Below are 19,563 nucleotides of genomic sequence, written 5' to 3'. Positions count from 1 at the left end.
TCAATTTCTAAGCTTTGACTTTAATGTCAAAATCTTATGAAACAAAATACAAAATCTGATCTTTACAATTCTACATTTGATCTCAGCTTTCTGACCAAAACGCAAGAATTCTGGTAGTTTCTCCTCCAGAATGACCGAATTAAAGTCTGACTTATTTTTCAGTGAAAATTTATTTTCCTCAGAATCATCTTCTGTATCAAAGCGGCCATCTTTGATTCACCATTTTTTCTTTACAGCCGCAGCGCTCAACTGTACAACCTGCAGCGATCCAGGATGTTCAGTTGAAACCTCACAGACGTGTTCCCCGGAAGTCATCATGTGTGTGACGGCATTTATTCGAGGTAGACGTTGGTTCTTCTTCAACGTAACCCATTGCAGTTTGATGCGGTGGATGTTAGTGACTCTTTGACTCTGTTTACCTCAAGGTAGAGGGGTTATGAAAGGATGTGCGTCGCCCTCCATGTGTCCGGCCACAGAGCCTCAGACGTTAACATTCGAATTGGGTCGTTCTGCTGTGAATGCCAGGTGCTGTAGCTCTGATAACTGCAACTCAGTAACTCTAAGAGGTTAGTACACACTATCCAGATAGAGATTTACCAGATGGTATATAAAATACACGGTTTTCATCATCTATATATGGTTCTTTTTCAGATCCTTTTATGTCAGCTGCAAACAGTGTTACCTGTTTTGTTTGTATTGACAATCGGTGCGACTTAAATGTGCCATGTACAGGAGACGCCACCAACTGCATTCAGGGGACTGGTGAGTTATGTCACAATGTTTTTTCTTTTAATGAACCAAGAAGTCAGTCAGTCTGAGTCTCTACCCCCTACCTGAACCAGGGTCTGAATCCCTACCTGAACCAGGGTCTGAATCCCTACCTTAACCAGGGTCTGAATCTCTACCCCCTACGGTCTACAGAAAGCTTCCTCCTCTACATCTGGTTCTGCAGACAGTCTCCTCTGAGTCTGGTTTTGCAGGTTTCTTCCTGTTGAAGAGAGATTTTCTTTTCCTCTCCTAAAAATGTTTACAGATGGCTGTCTATAAATAACACTGAATTGAGTTAAATCGTGTGTGAATAATTAAAATCACTGTAAGGACAATGACTTGTTCTTGTTCTGTTCTGTTCTGTTCTGTTCTTCTTTGAGCCAGTTTGTCCACTCTGAGCAGTCTTCACTTTTGGGTGGAGTTGATGCAACTTATAATTATTCTACTGCACCCATACCACTACACCTGTACCACTACACCCGTACCATTACACCCGTACCACTACACCTGTACCATTGCATCCATACCATTACACCCGTACCACTACACCTGTACCACTGCACCCATACCACTACACCTGTACCACTGCACCTATACCTTTACACCCGTACCATTACACCCGTACCACTACACCTGTACCACTGCGCCTGTAGCACTACACTTGTACCACTGTACCTGTAAGACAATATGAATGACTCGGTTAAGCTGGAGGAACATTTTAACAATCAGGACGTTCTTTTCTTTCTTCCACAGTGATGGACGGCTCCAGTTCAACTCAAACTTCTGGTTGTGCATCTCAAAGTGTATGTGAAGCTGCGTCAAGCCAGGGGATGTTGCCATTTTTGCCTGGAACTTTCACCAGTGGACCAACCTGTTGTAATACTGATTTATGTAATCGTATGCAAACAACCACTACAACCACAACTGCAGCACCAACCACTACAACTGCTGCACCAACCACTATAACTGCAGCACCAACCACCACAACTGCTGCACCAACCACTACATCTGCTGCACCAACAACTACAACTGCTGCACCAACCACCACAACTGCTGCACCAACCACCACAACTGGAGCTCCTTCAACTACAACTGCAGCACCAACCACTACAACTGCAGCACCAACCACCACAACTACTTCACCAACCACCACAACTGCTGCACCAACCACTACAACTGCTGCACCAACAACTACAACTGCTGCACCAACCACTACAACTGCAGCACCAACCACCACACCTGGAGCTCCAACAACTACAACTGCAGCACCAACCACTACAACTGCAGCACCAACCACCACAACTACTTCACCAACCACCACAACTGTAGCTCCAACAACTACAACTGATGCACCAACCACCGCAACTGCTTCACTAACCACTACAACTGCAGCACCAACCACTACAACTACTGCACCAACCACCACAACTGTAGCTCCAACAACTACAACTGCAGCACCAACCACTACAACTACTGCACCAACCACCACAACTGTAGCTCCAACAACTACAACTGTAGCACCAACCACCACAACTGCTGCGCCAACCACTGCTGCACCAACCACTACAACTGCTGCACCAACTACTGCAACTGCTGGGCCAACAACTTCTCAACCCAACACGTCAATGACCACAAACGAATCACCGACAACTTCAGGGCCTAGCACAGATGCTCCACCATCAAGCATTACAGAAAACACAGCAATAACTTCACCCAGTGGGCCAGCCGTATTCCCTCCAATCACTGCTGGTGGAAATCCAACCACAGGTAAGATGAATATCCAATAAATACTATAAAAGTACTGAACTGTAATGGACTTGCAATCTGTTGTGTGTACCCTGCCTTCAACCAGAGTAATTGAACACTTTGTCTTTTCCTGACATGACATGGTCGTGTCACCATAATGTAATGTCGGCTTGCTCACATTGGATAGTTAAAACAATTAAACTCATTTATCTGTTAATACAAACTCTTTGACATTTGAAATGAGGGTCTGATTGTTTGTCTTTGTCTTGTTCCAGATGCTCCACTTGAGTGTACGACCTGCACAGATGCATCATGTTCTAGTGAAGTCTTAATGCCATGTTCCTCTGAAACAATGTGTGTGTCAGCAACTATCCTAGGTGAGCATTGTACCTCTACTACATGTTCCATGTCATCATTCAGTCTCCAAACAAGCCATCAGTCAAACTGTATTTTCCCTCTCTAGAGTCTTCAAATGAAACTGGAATCTTCAAGGGCTGTGCACCGTCCTCCCTGTGTCCATCCACAGGCCTCCAGACCTTCTCAAACAGTTTGGGTCTCTCAAGTACGGTTATATCTGCTAATTGCTGCGACACAGTAAACTGCAACTCAGCCACTCAACCTGGTAAGAAGAGAGAGAAAGCTCACATCGTGAGTACAGAAGAATGTCAGCTGGTGTCCTTGTTCATGAACTCTGTTCTTCTGTTTCAGCACCGACTCTTCCAGAGCAAAACGGTCGTCTGTGTATCTTCTGTCTGTCTGGTGAAACTGACTGTAACGTTGTGGTACAGTGTCGAGGAGATGAGGACAGATGCTTCCAGGGACAAGGTGAGATATTTTCATCAGTTGGCTCTGTTGAACGATTATCCTCAGCAGTAATGGCAGAAGCGTCTGTGATGTAAATCACTGTGGTAAAGACCAATTTTAAATCTGAGACCTTCGGAAATCAATTCACTTTCAAAAAGCTAAACTGAAGCATCTCCTGTTTTGGTGAGAATTAAATAGTAATCAGAATTAAAGCTCCAAACAGTCTAGGTCGGGACCACACACTCTGGCCCGCACTATGGCCTTTGACTCTTATTTTGAAGGAGTTTTGGGCTTATGTTTTGAAAGCAAGGACATTAGGCTGAATTGCTCATGGTTTGATGGAAAGTTACCATGCTCCTCCTCAGATTTTTGAATGGTTGTTTGTTGCAGAACAATATTCTCCCAAAGTCACATGACCAAAGGGAGAGAGAAGAGAAAATAAATCTAACTATTGGGAAACAACTTCTCACAGATCCCACAACTTTAGTGAAACGTTAATGAACCTATCATTTCTTGAGAGGAAAGCTTGTATCTTTCAGCCTGTGAAGGTTTCAAAGTACTCAGATTTCTACTTTAGACACGAGGAGTCTCAGACTGACAGAAATGCAGGATTCACAGTCCAGTATGAAATAGGTTTAAAATCCCAGGAAGAGAACAGCTGGCAGCATGTTTGTCTCTCTTCAAAAATTCCATGTTTTATGGAATTATCCTCATGCGTGATGTCGTCTTGTTCGGCAGGTTCTTGTCGCGCTTCTGATCTGCTCACTTTGTCGATAGCAGTCACGGTCTAGACTCATTGGCCAGTTGATAGAGGTGTTGTATCGGGGCATTTCCTCAACCTCTGAGACTTTTGTCCCATCGCTCTAGATGAGAGCCCGTAGACGACGGGATTTAGGACTCAAAATTTGAGAGCTAATAAAATCCAAACTGCTCCAGCTATTACAAAGTTACACAAAACTTTTCTTCAGAAAACACTCCTCTGTCATTTAATAGTGTACAATACATTGATCGCCCTCACACTAGATAGCATTTATTTGAGGCCAAAATTGGGGTGGAAATCCTATTGTGAAAGGCAAAATTTGGACTTCCTGTTGAATTTAGGTCAGACGTATCAGTGCTTGATTATTACAACTCGATTTTGAAAAACAGTGTTGTTTGTTTTAAATCTCTCTCAACCGTTCTTACGGGCCGTCGTGGCCGTTTGAGTGTTACTAGATGGCGGTATAGATCACATTTTGGCACTGTGGGACTTACTTTGTACATTTGGTAAAATTTGGAACCAATAATGATATGTGAGCCAATGTTGGTGAGTTTTTGAGCATGTTGAATGGGACACATTTGGTTTCATTTACACTGCGGTATAATAACAATGAAACAAACAAAGACACAACGTCCAATCGGGTCTTTTGCCCTCCAGGAAAGGCTTCCTCAAGCTTTACTAGAGAAGGCTTTGCCTTTTGGGCTCAGTCCGTCATAATACATGTGATCAATCAGCACCTTTAAAGACACCAAGGTCACTGTACACAACAAATGTACTAAAATTGGAAATGTAGAGCCGAGTGTCATTTGCATCGCTATGGGTTTGAATATTGTATTTATGGAAAATATGGCCAAGAGGCAGGAGATAGACAATGAAGAGGATGGGACCTAGGACAGAGCCCTGGGGGACCCTGCAGGACAGGGGAGATTGCCTGGATCTAAAAAGATTTAACTGAGTGCGACCATAGAGGTCTGACTTTGTCTGAATTGCTATATTAAATACTTTATCTGCCATCTACAGTGACTACAAACTCTGGCACGTCTCCACTGAGTGGCTGCTTTTCTGAGAATGTGTGTCGTGCTGCTCAGAGCTTGGGGATGCTGCCACTGATGCCAGAGGTTGGGAATTTCAGCAGAGGACCGATCTGCTGTCAAGGAAATCTGTGTAATAATGTCTCACTGACTACAACTATGACTCCTGGGACTCCAACAACTCCTGATAGGACAACGACTATTGCTGGAGCAACAAGTAAGACAACAAGTAACGCACACAATCCTGTCCTTACAGGGTATCAAGGACTTTGTTAGTGGTGCTTGAAATACAAAAGCACCATATTTACTACACATAAACACAGAAATAGTAGTTGTTGGTACAATCTAGAAATTACAAGGACACAACTCTGACCCTACGCTGCATCAGCCTTCAAAGTTCATGCCTGTTTGGGCTTTTTTTTTTATTATCACTGCCTGTATTTGTCTCCAATACATGATCTTTCTTCTTCTCTGTCCATTCCAGATGCTCCACTTGAGTGTACGACCTGCACAGATGCATCATGTTCTAGTGAAGTCTTAATGCCATGTTCCTCTGAAACAATGTGTGTGTCAGCAACTATCCTAGGTGAGCATTGTACCTCTACTACATGTTCCATGTCATCATTCAGTCTCCAAACAAGCCATCAGTCAAACTGTATTTTCCCTCTCTAGAGTCTTCAAATGAAACTGGAATCTTCAAGGGCTGTGCACCGTCCTCCCTGTGTCCATCCACAGGCCTCCAGACCTTCTCAAACAGTTTGGGTCTCTCAAGTACGGTTATATCTGCTAATTGCTGCGACACAGTAAACTGCAACTCAGCCACTCAACCTGGTAAGAAGAGAGAGAAAGCTCACATCGTGAGTACAGAAGAATGTCAGCTGGTGTCCTTGTTCATGAACTCTGTTCTTCTGTTTCAGCACCGACTCTTCCAGAGCAAAACGGTCGTCTGTGTATCTTCTGTCTGTCTGGTGAAACTGACTGTAACGTTGTGGTACAGTGTCGAGGAGATGAGGACAGATGCTTCCAGGGACAAGGTGAGATTTTTTCATCAGTTGGCTCTGTTGAACGATTATCCTTAGCAGTAATGGCAGAAGCGTCTGTGATGTAAATCACTGTGGTAAAGACCAATTTTAAATCTGAGACCTTCGGAAATCAATTCACTTTCAAAAAGCTAAACTGAAGCATCTCCTGTTTTGGTGAGAATTAAATAGTAATCAGAATTAAAGCTCCAAACAGTCTAGGTCGGGACCACACACTCTGGCCCGCACTATGGCCTTTGACTCTTATTTTGGAGGAGTTTTGGGCTTATGTTTTGAAAGCAAGGACATTAGGCTGAATTGCTCATGGTTTGATGGAAAGTTACCATGCTCCTCCTCAGATTTTTGAATGGTTGTTTGTTGCAGAACAATATTCTCCCAAAGTCACATGACCAAAGGGAGAGAGAAGAGAAAATAAATCTAACTATTGGGAAACAACTTCTCACAGATCCCACAACTTTAGTCAAACGTTAATGAACCTATCATTTCTTGAGAGGAAAGCTTGTATCTTTCAGCCTGTGAAGGTTTCAAAGTACTCAGATTTCTACTTTAGACACGAGGAGTCTCAGACTGACAGAAATGCAGGATTCACAGTCCAGTATGAAATAGGTTTAAAATCCCAGGAAGAGAACAGCTGGCAGCATGTTTGTCTCTCTTCAAAAATTCCATGTTTTATGGAATTATCCTCATGCGTGATGTCGTCTTGTTCGGCAGGTTCTTGTCGCGCTTCTGATCTGCTCACTTTGTCGATAGCAGTCACGGTCTAGACTCATTGGCCAGTTGATAGAGGTGTTGTATCGGGGCATTTCCTCAACCTCTGAGACTTTTGTCCCATCGCTCTAGATGAGAGCCCGTAGACGACGGGATTTAGGACTCAAAATTTGAGAGCTAATAAAATCCAAACTGCTCCAGCTATTACAAAGTTACACAAAACTTTTCTTCAGAAAACACTCCTCTGTCATTTAATAGTGTACAATACATTGATCGCCCTCACACTAGATAGCATTTATTTGAGGCCAAAATTGGGGTGGAAATCCTATTGTGAAAGGCAAAATTTGGACTTCCTGTTGAATTTAGGTCAGACGTATCAGTGCTTGATTATTACAACTCGATTTTGAAAAACAGTGTTGTTTGTTTTAAATCTCTCTCAACCGTTCTTACGGGCCGTCGTGGCCGTTTGAGTGTTACTAGATGGCGGTATAGATCACATTTTGGCACTGTGGGACTTACTTTGTACATTTGGTAAAATTAGGAACCAATAATGATATGTGAGCCAATGTTGGTGAGTTTTTGAGCATGTTGAATGGGACACATTTGGTTTCATTTACACTGCGGTATAATAACAATGAAACAAACAAAGACACAACGTCCAATCGGGTCTTTTGCCCTCCAGGAAAGGCTTCCTCAAGCTTTACTAGAGAAGGCTTTGCCTTTTGGGCTCAGTCCGTCATAATACATGTGATCAATCAGCACCTTTAAGGACACCAAGGTCACTGTACACAACAAATGTACTAAAATTGGAAATGTAGAGCCGAGTGTCATTTGCATCGCTATGGGTTTGAATATTGTATTTATGGAAAATATGGCCAAGAGGCAGGAGATAGACAATGAAGAGGATGGGACCTAGGACAGAGCCCTGGGGGACCCTGCAGGACAGGGGAGATTGCCTGGATCTAAAAAGATTTAACTGAGTGCGACCATAGAGGTCTGACTTTGTCTGAATTGCTATATTAAATACTTTATCTGCCATCTACAGTGACTACAAACTCTGGCACGTCTCCACTGAGTGGCTGCTTTTCTGAGAATGTGTGTCGTGCTGCTCAGAGCTTGGGGATGCTGCCACTGATGCCAGAGGTTGGGAATTTCAGCAGAGGACCGATCTGCTGTCAAGGAAATCTGTGTAATAATGTCTCACTGACTACAACTATGACTCCTGGGACTCCAACAACTCCTGACAGGACAACGACTATTGCTGGAGCAACAAGTAAGACAACAAGTAACGCACACAATCCTGTCCTTACAGGGTATCAAGGACTTTGTTAGTGGTGCTTGAAATACAAAAGCACCATATTTACTACACATAAACACAGAAATAGTAGTTGTTGGTACAATGTAGAAATTACAAGGACACAACTCTGCCTGTTGGGGCTTTTTTTTTTATTATCACTGCCTGTATTTGTCTCCAATACATGATCTTTCTTCTTCTCTGTCCATTCCAGATGCTCCACTTGAGTGTACGACCTGCACAGATGCATCATGTTCTAGTGAAGTCTTAATGCCATGTTCCTCTGAAACAATGTGTGTGTCAGCAACTATCCTAGGTGAGCATTGTACCTCTACTACATGTTCCATGTCATCATTCAGTCTCCAAACAAGCCATCAGTCAAACTGTATTTTCCCTCTCTAGAGTCTTCAAATGAAACTGGAATCTTCAAGGGCTGTGCACCGTCCTCCCTGTGTCCATCCACAGGCCTCCAGACCTTCTCAAACAGTTTGGGTCTCTCAAGTACGGTTATATCTGCTAATTGCTGCGACACAGTAAACTGCAACTCAGCCACTCAACCTGGTAAGAAGAGAGAGAAAGCTCACATCGTGAGTACAGAAGAATGTCAGCTGGTGTCCTTGTTCATGAACTCTGTTCTTCTGTTTCAGCACCGACTCTTCCAGAGCAAAACGGTCGTCTGTGTATCTTCTGTCTGTCTGGTGAAACTGACTGTAACGTTGTGGTACAGTGTCGAGGAGATGAGGACAGATGCTTCCAGGGACAAGGTGAGATATTTTCATCAGTTGGCTCTGTTGAACGATTATCCTCAGCAGTAATGGCAGAAGCGTCTGTGATGTAAATCACTGTGGTAAAGACCAATTTTAAATCTGAGACCTTCGGAAATCAATTCACTTTCAAAAAGCTAAACTGAAGCATCTCCTGTTTTGGTGAGAATTAAATAGTAATCAGAATTAAAGCTCCAAACAGTCTAGGTCGGGACCACACACTCTGGCCCGCACTATGGCCTTTGACTCTTATTTTGAAGGAGTTTTGGGCTTATGTTTTGAAAGCAAGGACATTAGGCTGAATTGCTCATGGTTTGATGGAAAGTTACCATGCTCCTCCTCAGATTTTTGAATGGTTGTTTGTTGCAGAACAATATTCTCCCAAAGTCACATGACCAAAGGGAGAGAGAAGAGAAAATAAATCTAACTATTGGGAAACAACTTCTCACAGATCCCACAACTTTAGTGAAACGTTAATGAACCTATCATTTCTTGAGAGGAAAGCTTGTATCTTTCAGCCTGTGAAGGTTTCAAAGTACTCAGATTTCTACTTTAGACACGAGGAGTCTCAGACTGACAGAAATGCAGGATTCACAGTCCAGTATGAAATAGGTTTAAAATCCCAGGAAGAGAACAGCTGGCAGCATGTTTGTCTCTCTTCAAAAATTCCATGTTTTATGGAATTATCCTCATGCGTGATGTCGTCTTGTTCGGCAGGTTCTTGTCGCGCTTCTGATCTGCTCACTTTGTCGATAGCAGTCACGGTCTAGACTCATTGGCCAGTTGATAGAGGTGTTGTATCGGGGCATTTCCTCAACCTCTGAGACTTTTGTCCCATCGCTCTAGATGAGAGCCCGTAGACGACGGGATTTAGGACTCAAAATTTGAGAGCTAATAAAATCCAAACTGCTCCAGCTATTACAAAGTTACACAAAACTTTTCTTCAGAAAACACTCCTCTGTCATTTAATAGTGTACAATACAATGATGGCCCTCACACTACATAGCATTTATTTGAGGCCAAAATTGGGGTGGAAATCTTATTGTGAAAGGCAAAATTTGGACTTCCTGTTGAATTTAGGTCAGACGTATCAGTGCTTGATTATTACAACTCGATTTTGAAAAACAGTGTTTGTTTGTTTTAAATCTCTCTCAACCGTTCTTACGGGCCGTCGTGGCCGTTTGAGTGTTACTAGATGGCGGTATAGATCACATTTTGGCACTGTGGGACTTACTTTGTACATTTGGTAAAATTTGGAACCAATAATGATATGTGAGCCAATGTTGGTGAGTTTTTGAGCATGTTGAATGGGACACATTTGGTTTCATTTACACTGCGGTATAATAACAATGAAACAAACAAAGACACAACTTCCAATCGGGTCTTTTGCCCTCCAGGAAAGGCTTCCTCAAGCTTTACTAGAGAAGGCTTTGCCTTTTGGGCTCAGTCCGTCATAATACATGTGATCAATCAGCCCCTTTAAAGACACCAAGGTCACTGTACACAACAAATGTACTAAAATTGGAAATGTAGAGCCGAGTGTCATTTGCATCGCTATGGGTTTGAATATTGTATTTATGGAAAATATGGCCAAGAGGCAGGAGATAGACAATGAAGAGGATGGGACCTAGGACAGAGCCCTGGGGGACCCTGCAGGACAGGGGAGATTGCCTGGATCTAAAAAGATTTAACTGAGTGCGACCATAGAGGTCTGACTTTGTCTGAATTGCTATATTAAATACTTTATCTGCCATCTACAGTGACTACAAACTCTGGCACGTCTCCACTGAGTGGCTGCTTTTCTGAGAATGTGTGTCGTGCTGCTCAGAGCTTGGGGATGCTGCCACTGATGCCAGAGGTTGGGAATTTCAGCAGAGGACCGATCTGCTGTCAAGGAAATCTGTGTAATAATGTCTCACTGACTACAACTATGACTCCTGGGACTCCAACAACTCCTGATAGGACAACGACTATTGCTGGAGCAACAAGTAAGACAACAAGTAACGCACACAATCCTGTCCTTACAGGGTATCAAGGACTTTGTTAGTGGTGCTTGAAATACAGAAGCACCATATTTACTACACATAAACACAGAAATAGTAGTTGTTGGTACAATGTAGAAATTACAAGGACACAACTCTGCCTGTTTGGGCTTTTTTTTTTATTATCACTGCCTGTATTTGTCTCCAATACATGATCTTTCTTCATCTCTGTCCATTCCAGATGCTCCACTTGAGTGTACGACCTGCACAGATGCATCATGTTCTAGTGAAGTCTTAATGCCATGTTCCTCTGAAACAATGTGTGTGTCAGCAACTATCCTAGGTGAGCATTGTACCTCTACTACATGTTCCATGTCATCATTCAGTCTCCAAACAAGCCATCAGTCAAACTGTATTTTCCCTCTCTAGAGTCTTCAAATGAAACTGGAATCTTCAAGGGCTGTGCACCGTCCTCCCTGTGTCCATCCACAGGCCTCCAGACCTTCTCAAACAGTTTGGGTCTCTCAAGTACGGTTATATCTGCTAATTGCTGCGACACAGTAAACTGCAACTCAGCCACTCAACCTGGTAAGAAGAGAGAGAAAGCTCACATCGTGAGTACAGAAGAATGTCAGCTGGTGTCCTTGTTCATGAACTCTGTTCTTCTGTTTCAGCACCGACTCTTCCAGAGCAAAACGGTCGTCTGTGTATCTTCTGTCTGTCTGGTGAAACTGACTGTAACGTTGTGGTACAGTGTCGAGGAGATGAGGACAGATGCTTCCAGGGACAAGGTGAGATATTTTCATCAGTTGGCTCTGTTGAACGATTATCCTCAGCAGTAATGGCAGAAGCGTCTGTGATGTAAATCACTGTGGTAAAGACCAATTTTAAATCTGAGACCTTCGGAAATCAATTCACTTTCAAAAAGCTAAACTGAAGCATCTCCTGTTTTGGTGAGAATTAAATAGTAATCAGAATTAAAGCTCCAAACAGTCTAGGTCGGGACCACACACTCTGGCCCGCACTATGGCCTTTGACTCTTATTTTGGAGGAGTTTTGGGCTTATGTTTTGAAAGCAAGGACATTAGGCTGAATTGCTCATGGTTTGATGGAAAGTTACCATGCTCCTCCTCAGATTTTTGAATGGTTGTTTGTTGCAGAACAATATTCTCCCAAAGTCACATGACCAAAGGGAGAGAGAAGAGAAAATAAATCTAACTATTGGGAAACAACTTCTCACAGATCCCACAACTTTAGTCAAACGTTAATGAACCTATCATTTCTTGAGAGGAAAGCTTGTATCTTTCAGCCTGTGAAGGTTTCAAAGTACTCAGATTTCTACTTTAGACACGAGGAGTCTCAGACTGACAGAAATGCAGGATTCACAGTCCAGTATGAAATAGGTTTAAAATCCCAGGAAGAGAACAGCTGGCAGCATGTTTGTCTCTCTTCAAAAATTCCATGTTTTATGGAATTATCCTCATGCGTGATGTCGTCTTGTTCGGCAGGTTCTTGTCGCGCTTCTGATCTGCTCACTTTGTCGATAGCAGTCACGGTCTAGACTCATTGGCCAGTTGATAGAGGTGTTGTATCGGGGCATTTCCTCAACCTCTGAGACTTTTGTCCCATCGCTCTAGATGAGAGCCCGTAGACGACGGGATTTAGGACTCAAAATTTGAGAGCTAATAAAATCCAAACTGCTCCAGCTATTACAAAGTTACACAAAACTTTTCTTCAGAAAACACTCCTCTGTCATTTAATAGTGTACAATACATTGATCGCCCTCACACTAGATAGCATTTATTTGAGGCCAAAATTGGGGTGGAAATCCTATTGTGAAAGGCAAAATTTGGACTTCCTGTTGAATTTAGGTCAGACGTATCAGTGCTTGATTATTACAACTCGATTTTGAAAAACAGTGTTGTTTGTTTTAAATCTCTCTCAACCGTTCTTACGGGCCGTCGTGGCCGTTTGAGTGTTACTAGATGGCGGTATAGATCACATTTTGGCACTGTGGGACTTACTTTGTACATTTGGTAAAATTAGGAACCAATAATGATATGTGAGCCAATGTTGGTGAGTTTTTGAGCATGTTGAATGGGACACATTTGGTTTCATTTACACTGCGGTATAATAACAATGAAACAAACAAAGACACAACGTCCAATCGGGTCTTTTGCCCTCCAGGAAAGGCTTCCTCAAGCTTTACTAGAGAAGGCTTTGCCTTTTGGGCTCAGTCCGTCATAATACATGTGATCAATCAGCACCTTTAAGGACACCAAGGTCACTGTACACAACAAATGTACTAAAATTGGAAATGTAGAGCCGAGTGTCATTTGCATCGCTATGGGTTTGAATATTGTATTTATGGAAAATATGGCCAAGAGGCAGGAGATAGACAATGAAGAGGATGGGACCTAGGACAGAGCCCTGGGGGACCCTGCAGGACAGGGGAGATTGCCTGGATCTAAAAAGATTTAACTGAGTGCGACCATAGAGGTCTGACTTTGTCTGAATTGCTATATTAAATACTTTATCTGCCATCTACAGTGACTACAAACTCTGGCACGTCTCCACTGAGTGGCTGCTTTTCTGAGAATGTGTGTCGTGCTGCTCAGAGCTTGGGGATGCTGCCACTGATGCCAGAGGTTGGGAATTTCAGCAGAGGACCGATCTGCTGTCAAGGAAATCTGTGTAATAATGTCTCACTGACTACAACTATGACTCCTGGGACTCCAACAACTCCTGACAGGACAACGACTATTGCTGGAGCAACAAGTAAGACAACAAGTAACGCACACAATCCTGTCCTTACAGGGTATCAAGGACTTTGTTAGTGGTGCTTGAAATACAAAAGCACCATATTTACTACACATAAACACAGAAATAGTAGTTGTTGGTACAATGTAGAAATTACAAGGACACAACTCTGCCTGTTGGGGCTTTTTTTTTTATTATCACTGCCTGTATTTGTCTCCAATACATGATCTTTCTTCTTCTCTGTCCATTCCAGATGCTCCACTTGAGTGTACGACCTGCACAGATGCATCATGTTCTAGTGAAGTCTTAATGCCATGTTCCTCTGAAACAATGTGTGTGTCAGCAACTATCCTAGGTGAGCATTGTACCTCTACTACATGTTCCATGTCATCATTCAGTCTCCAAACAAGCCATCAGTCAAACTGTATTTCTCTCTTTAGTCTCGTCACTTGGAAGTCAGACCCAGCAGATCTCCAAGGGCTGTGCACCGTCCTCCCTGTGTCCATCCACAGGCCTCCAGACCTTCTCAAACAGTTTGGGTCTCTCAAGTACGGTTATATCTGCTAATTGCTGCGACACAGTAAACTGCAACTCAGCCACTCAACCTGGTAAGAAGAGAGAGAAAGCTCACATCGTGAGTACAGAAGAATGTCAGCTGGTGTCCTTGTTCATGAACTCTGTTCTTCTGTTTCAGCACCGACTCTTCCAGAGCAAAACGGTCGTCGATGTATCTTCTGTCTGTCTGGTGAAACTGACTGTAACGTTGTGGTACAGTGTCGAGGAGATGAGGACAGATGTTTTAGGGGAATATGTGAGACACTCATCAAATCTTGACCTACAAACAAGTTTCGAGAAACTAAACTTGCAGAACAGTTTCTCCTCAGAAATGTAAATACTTTGTCCTTCATCTTCCAGCAACGACAAACTTTGGCACGTCTTCAGTTGCCGGCTGCTCATCTGAAAATGTGTGTACCAATTCAAGTGAGGGAACACTGCCCCTGATGTTTGAAGCCGGGAACTTTGACAGTGGACTGACATGCTGTGACCAGAATACCTGCAGCGATGGCACCATGTCATTGGTCACTGGACCTCCACTTTCAGGTGACTGACCTATGACTTTTGACAAAAATCTTCTTCTTTGAACAGAATAAAAGACAATACTTATAAACAAAGCAAAGGCAGAATGAACCAAATAGAACTTGAAGCAATGTTTGTGTTTTTGGGACACTGTTTAATCTTGCTGTTTGACAGTCATTACCTTTCAACAACCTTGGTTCTTTCTCGGTTTCTTGTGATTGAGCCTCTATGTTTCTCTCTCCTTAAGCAGGAAGTGGACTTCGGTGTACGAGCTGTGTCGATGCCAACTGCTCAATGGAGGAACTGAGGCAATGTTCTCCTTCGGAGACAATGTGTATCACCGCAACCATCTTAGGTATTTCGACTTGCTAATATAATTACGTTACATTCTCAGTTTGGTTAACTTTTATTGTCAGTCCGTTCAACCTTCGTTCTCTTTCGTTTTTTAATAAAAAAGTTTGTTGTGGCTCAAGTCATCCAGGATCGTTCTCAGGGTTGAGGTTTAGACTGCAGGGAGATGATGTTTATTCAATCCTATCACATTGTACAGTATGTTCCTTCTGGATTGTTGAGGCCAAGCTCTTCATTCGTCCTCTGAAATTCCTGAATCCAAACACTGGACCGTAGACTTTCTACAGCTGTGTCAAGCCATTGAAATGGGTTATGGGGCTTTTGTTGAGTGGGTTGTGGTGTGGGGGTGTTGTCGCTTGCTTTAAAATATTGAATATACATAGAAATCAAAGGGAAAAGGAACAACTGTGGTGCACTTTTGTATCCGTAGTCGGAGTGTGTCTTCCAAAGCAGGGACTTTTTATGTTCATGTAATTTTTGTTCAAATTCTCCAGTTTAAATGTGTGTGAATGAAGAAAAAAAAGTGACTGTTTTGGCTAACAGATTGCATTTTGACTCCACAGAAAGTTCATCAAACACCATGAGGCAGCGATTTTTTAAGGGGTGTGCGCGGTCCTCCCTGTGTCCATCCACCGGTCCTCAGACTTTTTCCACCAACATCGCCGGTTCCAATACGGTCGTGTCTGCCCAGTGCTGCAACACAGGAAACTGCAACTCACAAACTCTGCCTGGTGAGTCCACTTGTCCAAGCCACACATTCAGGATCATTAGATGCATGTGCAGAAGTAATCTAATGCAGAGGAGTTCTGTTTCAGCACCGACTCTTCCGCCGGCAAACGGTCTGCAGTGCTTCTTCTGTCAGCCTGGCACAACTCAGTGCTCTGCAACGATTCAGTGTCGAGGAGCACAGGATAGCTGCTTCCAGGGGAATGGTGAGTCCTGGTCCAGTTCAGGCCCATTCATGCCAACTCTTTCATTTACATTTACACAACAATGGTGCTCGGAGTCACTGAGAATGCAACGTTTGAAAAACGACTCCCATAGTGGAACTTCTAAAAAATGCTCCCATTCTATCTTCATGGAAATGGGCAAAAAAGCAAATTTTTGAAAGGGCTTAGGGTTAAATCCATTTGGAGTAATTTGAACCCCAAATTGCTCCAAATGGATTAACAGCTCCTCGCATGGCTGCAGCGTCCATTGGTGCGTGAATGTGTGTGTGAGGGTGAATGTGAACAATGAAAAGCGCTTTGGGACTAATACAGTTGATAAGTGCTATATAAGTGAAGTCCATTTAAAATTTACCATTCCAAACATTTCCATGTAAATGTGAAACTCTTCTTCAACAAAAATGTAAAAAAAAAAATATGGGTTCTCTCTTTAAACATTTTCGTGTAAATGTGAAACTCTTCTAAAACAAAAACCTGGAAAAAAATGTTGCGTTTTCACGTGAAACATTCTGTGAAGTAGTTTGATCTTGAATTTACTTGAAGAAAGTTGTTCAATAAAAAGAAACCTGTGGTTCACAGTGCCGAGCGGCTCTGGAACTGTTCCCGTGGTCGGGTGCTCGTCTGCGGCCGTGTGCCGAGCCGCCCCCGGCCTGGGGAGGCTGCCGTTCCTCGATGGCGTCGGTCGTTTCAGCAGTGGACCCACGTGTTGCAGCCAGAGCTTGTGCAATGAAGTTACAGGTAGTGGGTCACCCGGTTCCAGTTCCAGTGACGCTTGTCGGATTCCAACGGGAATTTTCCATCTATTGTTTGGTCTCCTGATCCTCACTCTTTATTAGAAGTCACCTTTCTTCAGGTGTGATGACACTTTAAAGTTACTGCAGTTAGTATTATTTTCATGAACTGGTGTAGATAGCATTTTTCAGTTCAGTGGAATATTGCAGTAAAACAAGGAAGAATGCCTGACAGAAAACTGACATGACCCAGAGAACTGATGTTTGTTTGCCTTTTTTAATTATTTCTTTTTGTGTTTATTAATATTTCAGCAGCAAAAATATATTTAAAATATTTAAGACTTTAGTCAATGAAATGTGTTGGATTTTAAATGCTAGATTGGGAGGTTTTTTTAAGACATTCCTCTCTGGTTAAGTGATTAAAGCTTGAAACATTTGTGAAAACAAACTGTCATTTAAAGGTTCTGTATTGTTGACTAGGGACAATAAACATATTTACTCAAATTATCTGAGTGTTGATTGGATGGATTGATGGATGGATGGATGGATGGATGGATGGATGGATGGATGGATGGATGGATGGATGGATGGATGGATGGATGGATGAATGGGTGGATGGATGGATGGATGGATGGATGGATGGATGGATGGATGGATGGATGGATGGATGGATGGATGGATGAATGGGTGGATGGGTGATGGGTGGATGGGTGAGTTTGTTTGTTGTTTGATTGGGTAGTATAAACCAGATGTTTCAACTCCTCCTGCAGTGTAGTTAGTGATAGGCAGTTTAAACACAATAAATACTTTAACAATGGTAATAAAAGCTGTGTTGCTCATCTTTTACAGAGCTCCAATGAGAAATGGAGGGGATTTCTCAGGTAGGGACACTGATTTTTGATCATTGAGTAAAAGGCTCCCCCTGGTGGTTATGAATCTGTATGACTCTCTCTTGCCTCACCTGTACTCCACATAACAACCAGTCAGAACCCTTGTTTGGACTTATGCTTTCATGTTAGCAGGAACGTAGGAGCAGAGTGCATCGCTATGGAAAGCCATTTGAAACATCTATTTGATATCCTTGATATCAGATCTAAAGGCCCTTCATCCTCCCTTTTTGAACCCATAAGAACAAGAAGAACATTCAGCAGTGACGTCAGCCAGCTGCTAAAAAAAAAGCTTTTTCTGCAGGATTGTTCGTACTCCGATAAGAAGCTGTCGAACTTGCAGGCCACGCCCCCTCACAACAGGCCACGTCCCCTCACAGCAGCCACACGTCTGTGAAGCGGCGTTTTAACTTTTCAACAGCACAGTTTATTTCTGTCCTCCAGTGTTTTCAGAAATACATTTCTCTGAACTGTTTCAGTAATAAAGAGAGTTTTTGTCCGAGCGCCATGTTGGTCTGGTATTAACTACAGGAGCTGACAGCTGTTCGTGATGCGTTCAGGTGCATCACGTAAGCCTGCACTCCAACATTTTCTTTCAAAGTTATTTTTATTGAAAGATATTAGAAAATAGCTTATACTTTACAGGAAAATATATTTTTTCTTTTCTTTCCCCCACCCTTCACAAGAACACTCATACAGGCCACACAACATCCAAACATGAGTCAAGCCTCATCTAGACGACAAACAACCACAGCTGCACCTAAAAATCCCATTCTGAGTAGTAAGGGGTCGACAATACACACATCTGTACAGAAAAGGGCAATCGTTCCTACGAACTCTAATGGAAGCTGAGTTGCATTTAAGAACTTGGTTGGTATATAGGATGCAGTAACTTAAACAACCCCCCACCCATCAAAATACTTGGAAGAAGAGAAAAATAAATAAAATAAGTAAATAGAAAAAATAAAAAGAACATTACAAAACTAAAGAAAATAAAGAAAAATAAAGAGACAATTAAAAAAAAACAAAAAAACAACAACAACAACAACGAAAAGCTAAACTAAAAGACAGTAAAAGGCTACTTAGATATGAAAGTAGTGGGTCTCTCAAAAAATTTCAGGAAGGGGTCCCATAATTTATGAAATGTGCTTTCCATTCCTTGGGTAGTGTAACGTATTTTCTCAAGATTCAAGCAGATCATTGTATCTCTTATCCAGTGCGAGAAGGACGGTGGAATATGTTCTCTCCACTTGAGTAAAATTGCTCGCCCGGCGAGCAAAGACATGAACGCCAGGACATTGAGTTTTGCTTTTGGCAGGTCCAAATCTGAAGATATGCCAAAGATAGTGGTCAAAGCATTTGGCTGAAATTTGTGGTGAAGTATCTCTGACATAGTTTAGAAAAATGATGTGCAAAATTGAGATAAAGCGGGACAGGACCAATACATGTGAATGAGTGAGCCAGGAGCACCTTTACATTTATCACAAGTAGGGACCACATCCGGAAACATGCCAGCCAATTTGGTTTTTGCTATGTGAATGCGATGAACTACTTCAAACTGCAAAAGAGCATGACGGGCACATAAGGAAGAAGAGTGCAAACGTCTAAGGGTTGAATCCCATATGTTGTCCAAAAAAGTAAAGGTCATGTTCCGAAGCTGTTCTGATAGCAGCCATTGAGGGACTGTGCCATTTAGAAATAAGGTTGTATAGGTTAGACATTATTCCTTTTGACATTGATTTGACAGAGAGAAATGTATCAATAAGATTGACAGGTGGCTTAGAAAGGAACCGTGGAATTAAACCCTGTACATAATGCCTAATCTTTAAAAAACTGAAAAAATACATTCTCACTTAGTTGAGAGAAACATGCAAACTGATTTTCAAAGAACAGATCATCAAAACATCTCCAGC

At 42.5% G+C, this 19,563-nt stretch overlaps 1 protein-coding gene across 1 annotated transcript; it reads left to right on the top strand.

The window, feature by feature from the left end:
• Positions 1-1,667: 1,667 nt before the first annotated feature.
• Positions 1,668-17,264, top strand: LOC308116019 (uncharacterized protein; the record flags this gene model as incomplete). Its single annotated transcript, XM_080473969.1, has 25 exons — positions 1,668-2,535; positions 2,790-2,891; positions 2,978-3,136; positions 3,223-3,339; positions 5,099-5,326; positions 5,594-5,695; positions 5,782-5,940; positions 6,027-6,143; positions 7,903-8,130; positions 8,366-8,467; positions 8,554-8,712; positions 8,799-8,915; positions 10,676-10,903; positions 11,139-11,240; positions 11,327-11,485; positions 11,572-11,688; positions 13,448-13,675; positions 13,911-14,012; positions 14,098-14,265; positions 14,352-14,468; positions 14,573-14,758; positions 14,985-15,089; positions 15,649-15,816; positions 15,901-16,017; positions 16,612-17,264. 25 exons carry the CDS (start codon positions 1,668-1,670, stop codon positions 16,866-16,868), a joined length of 4,512 nt encoding a protein of 1,503 aa, XP_080330095.1. The 3' UTR covers positions 16,869-17,264.
• Between the last annotated feature and the right edge of the window lie 2,299 nt (positions 17,265-19,563).

The sequence above is a fragment of the Lipophrys pholis genome, assembly GCF_963383615.2.
Source record: "Lipophrys pholis genome assembly, chromosome: 10".
Taxonomy (NCBI): domain Eukaryota; kingdom Metazoa; phylum Chordata; class Actinopteri; order Blenniiformes; family Blenniidae; genus Lipophrys; species Lipophrys pholis.
The sequence above is the reverse complement of the archived record's forward strand: the minus strand, read 5'-3'. Positions and strand labels throughout refer to the sequence as shown.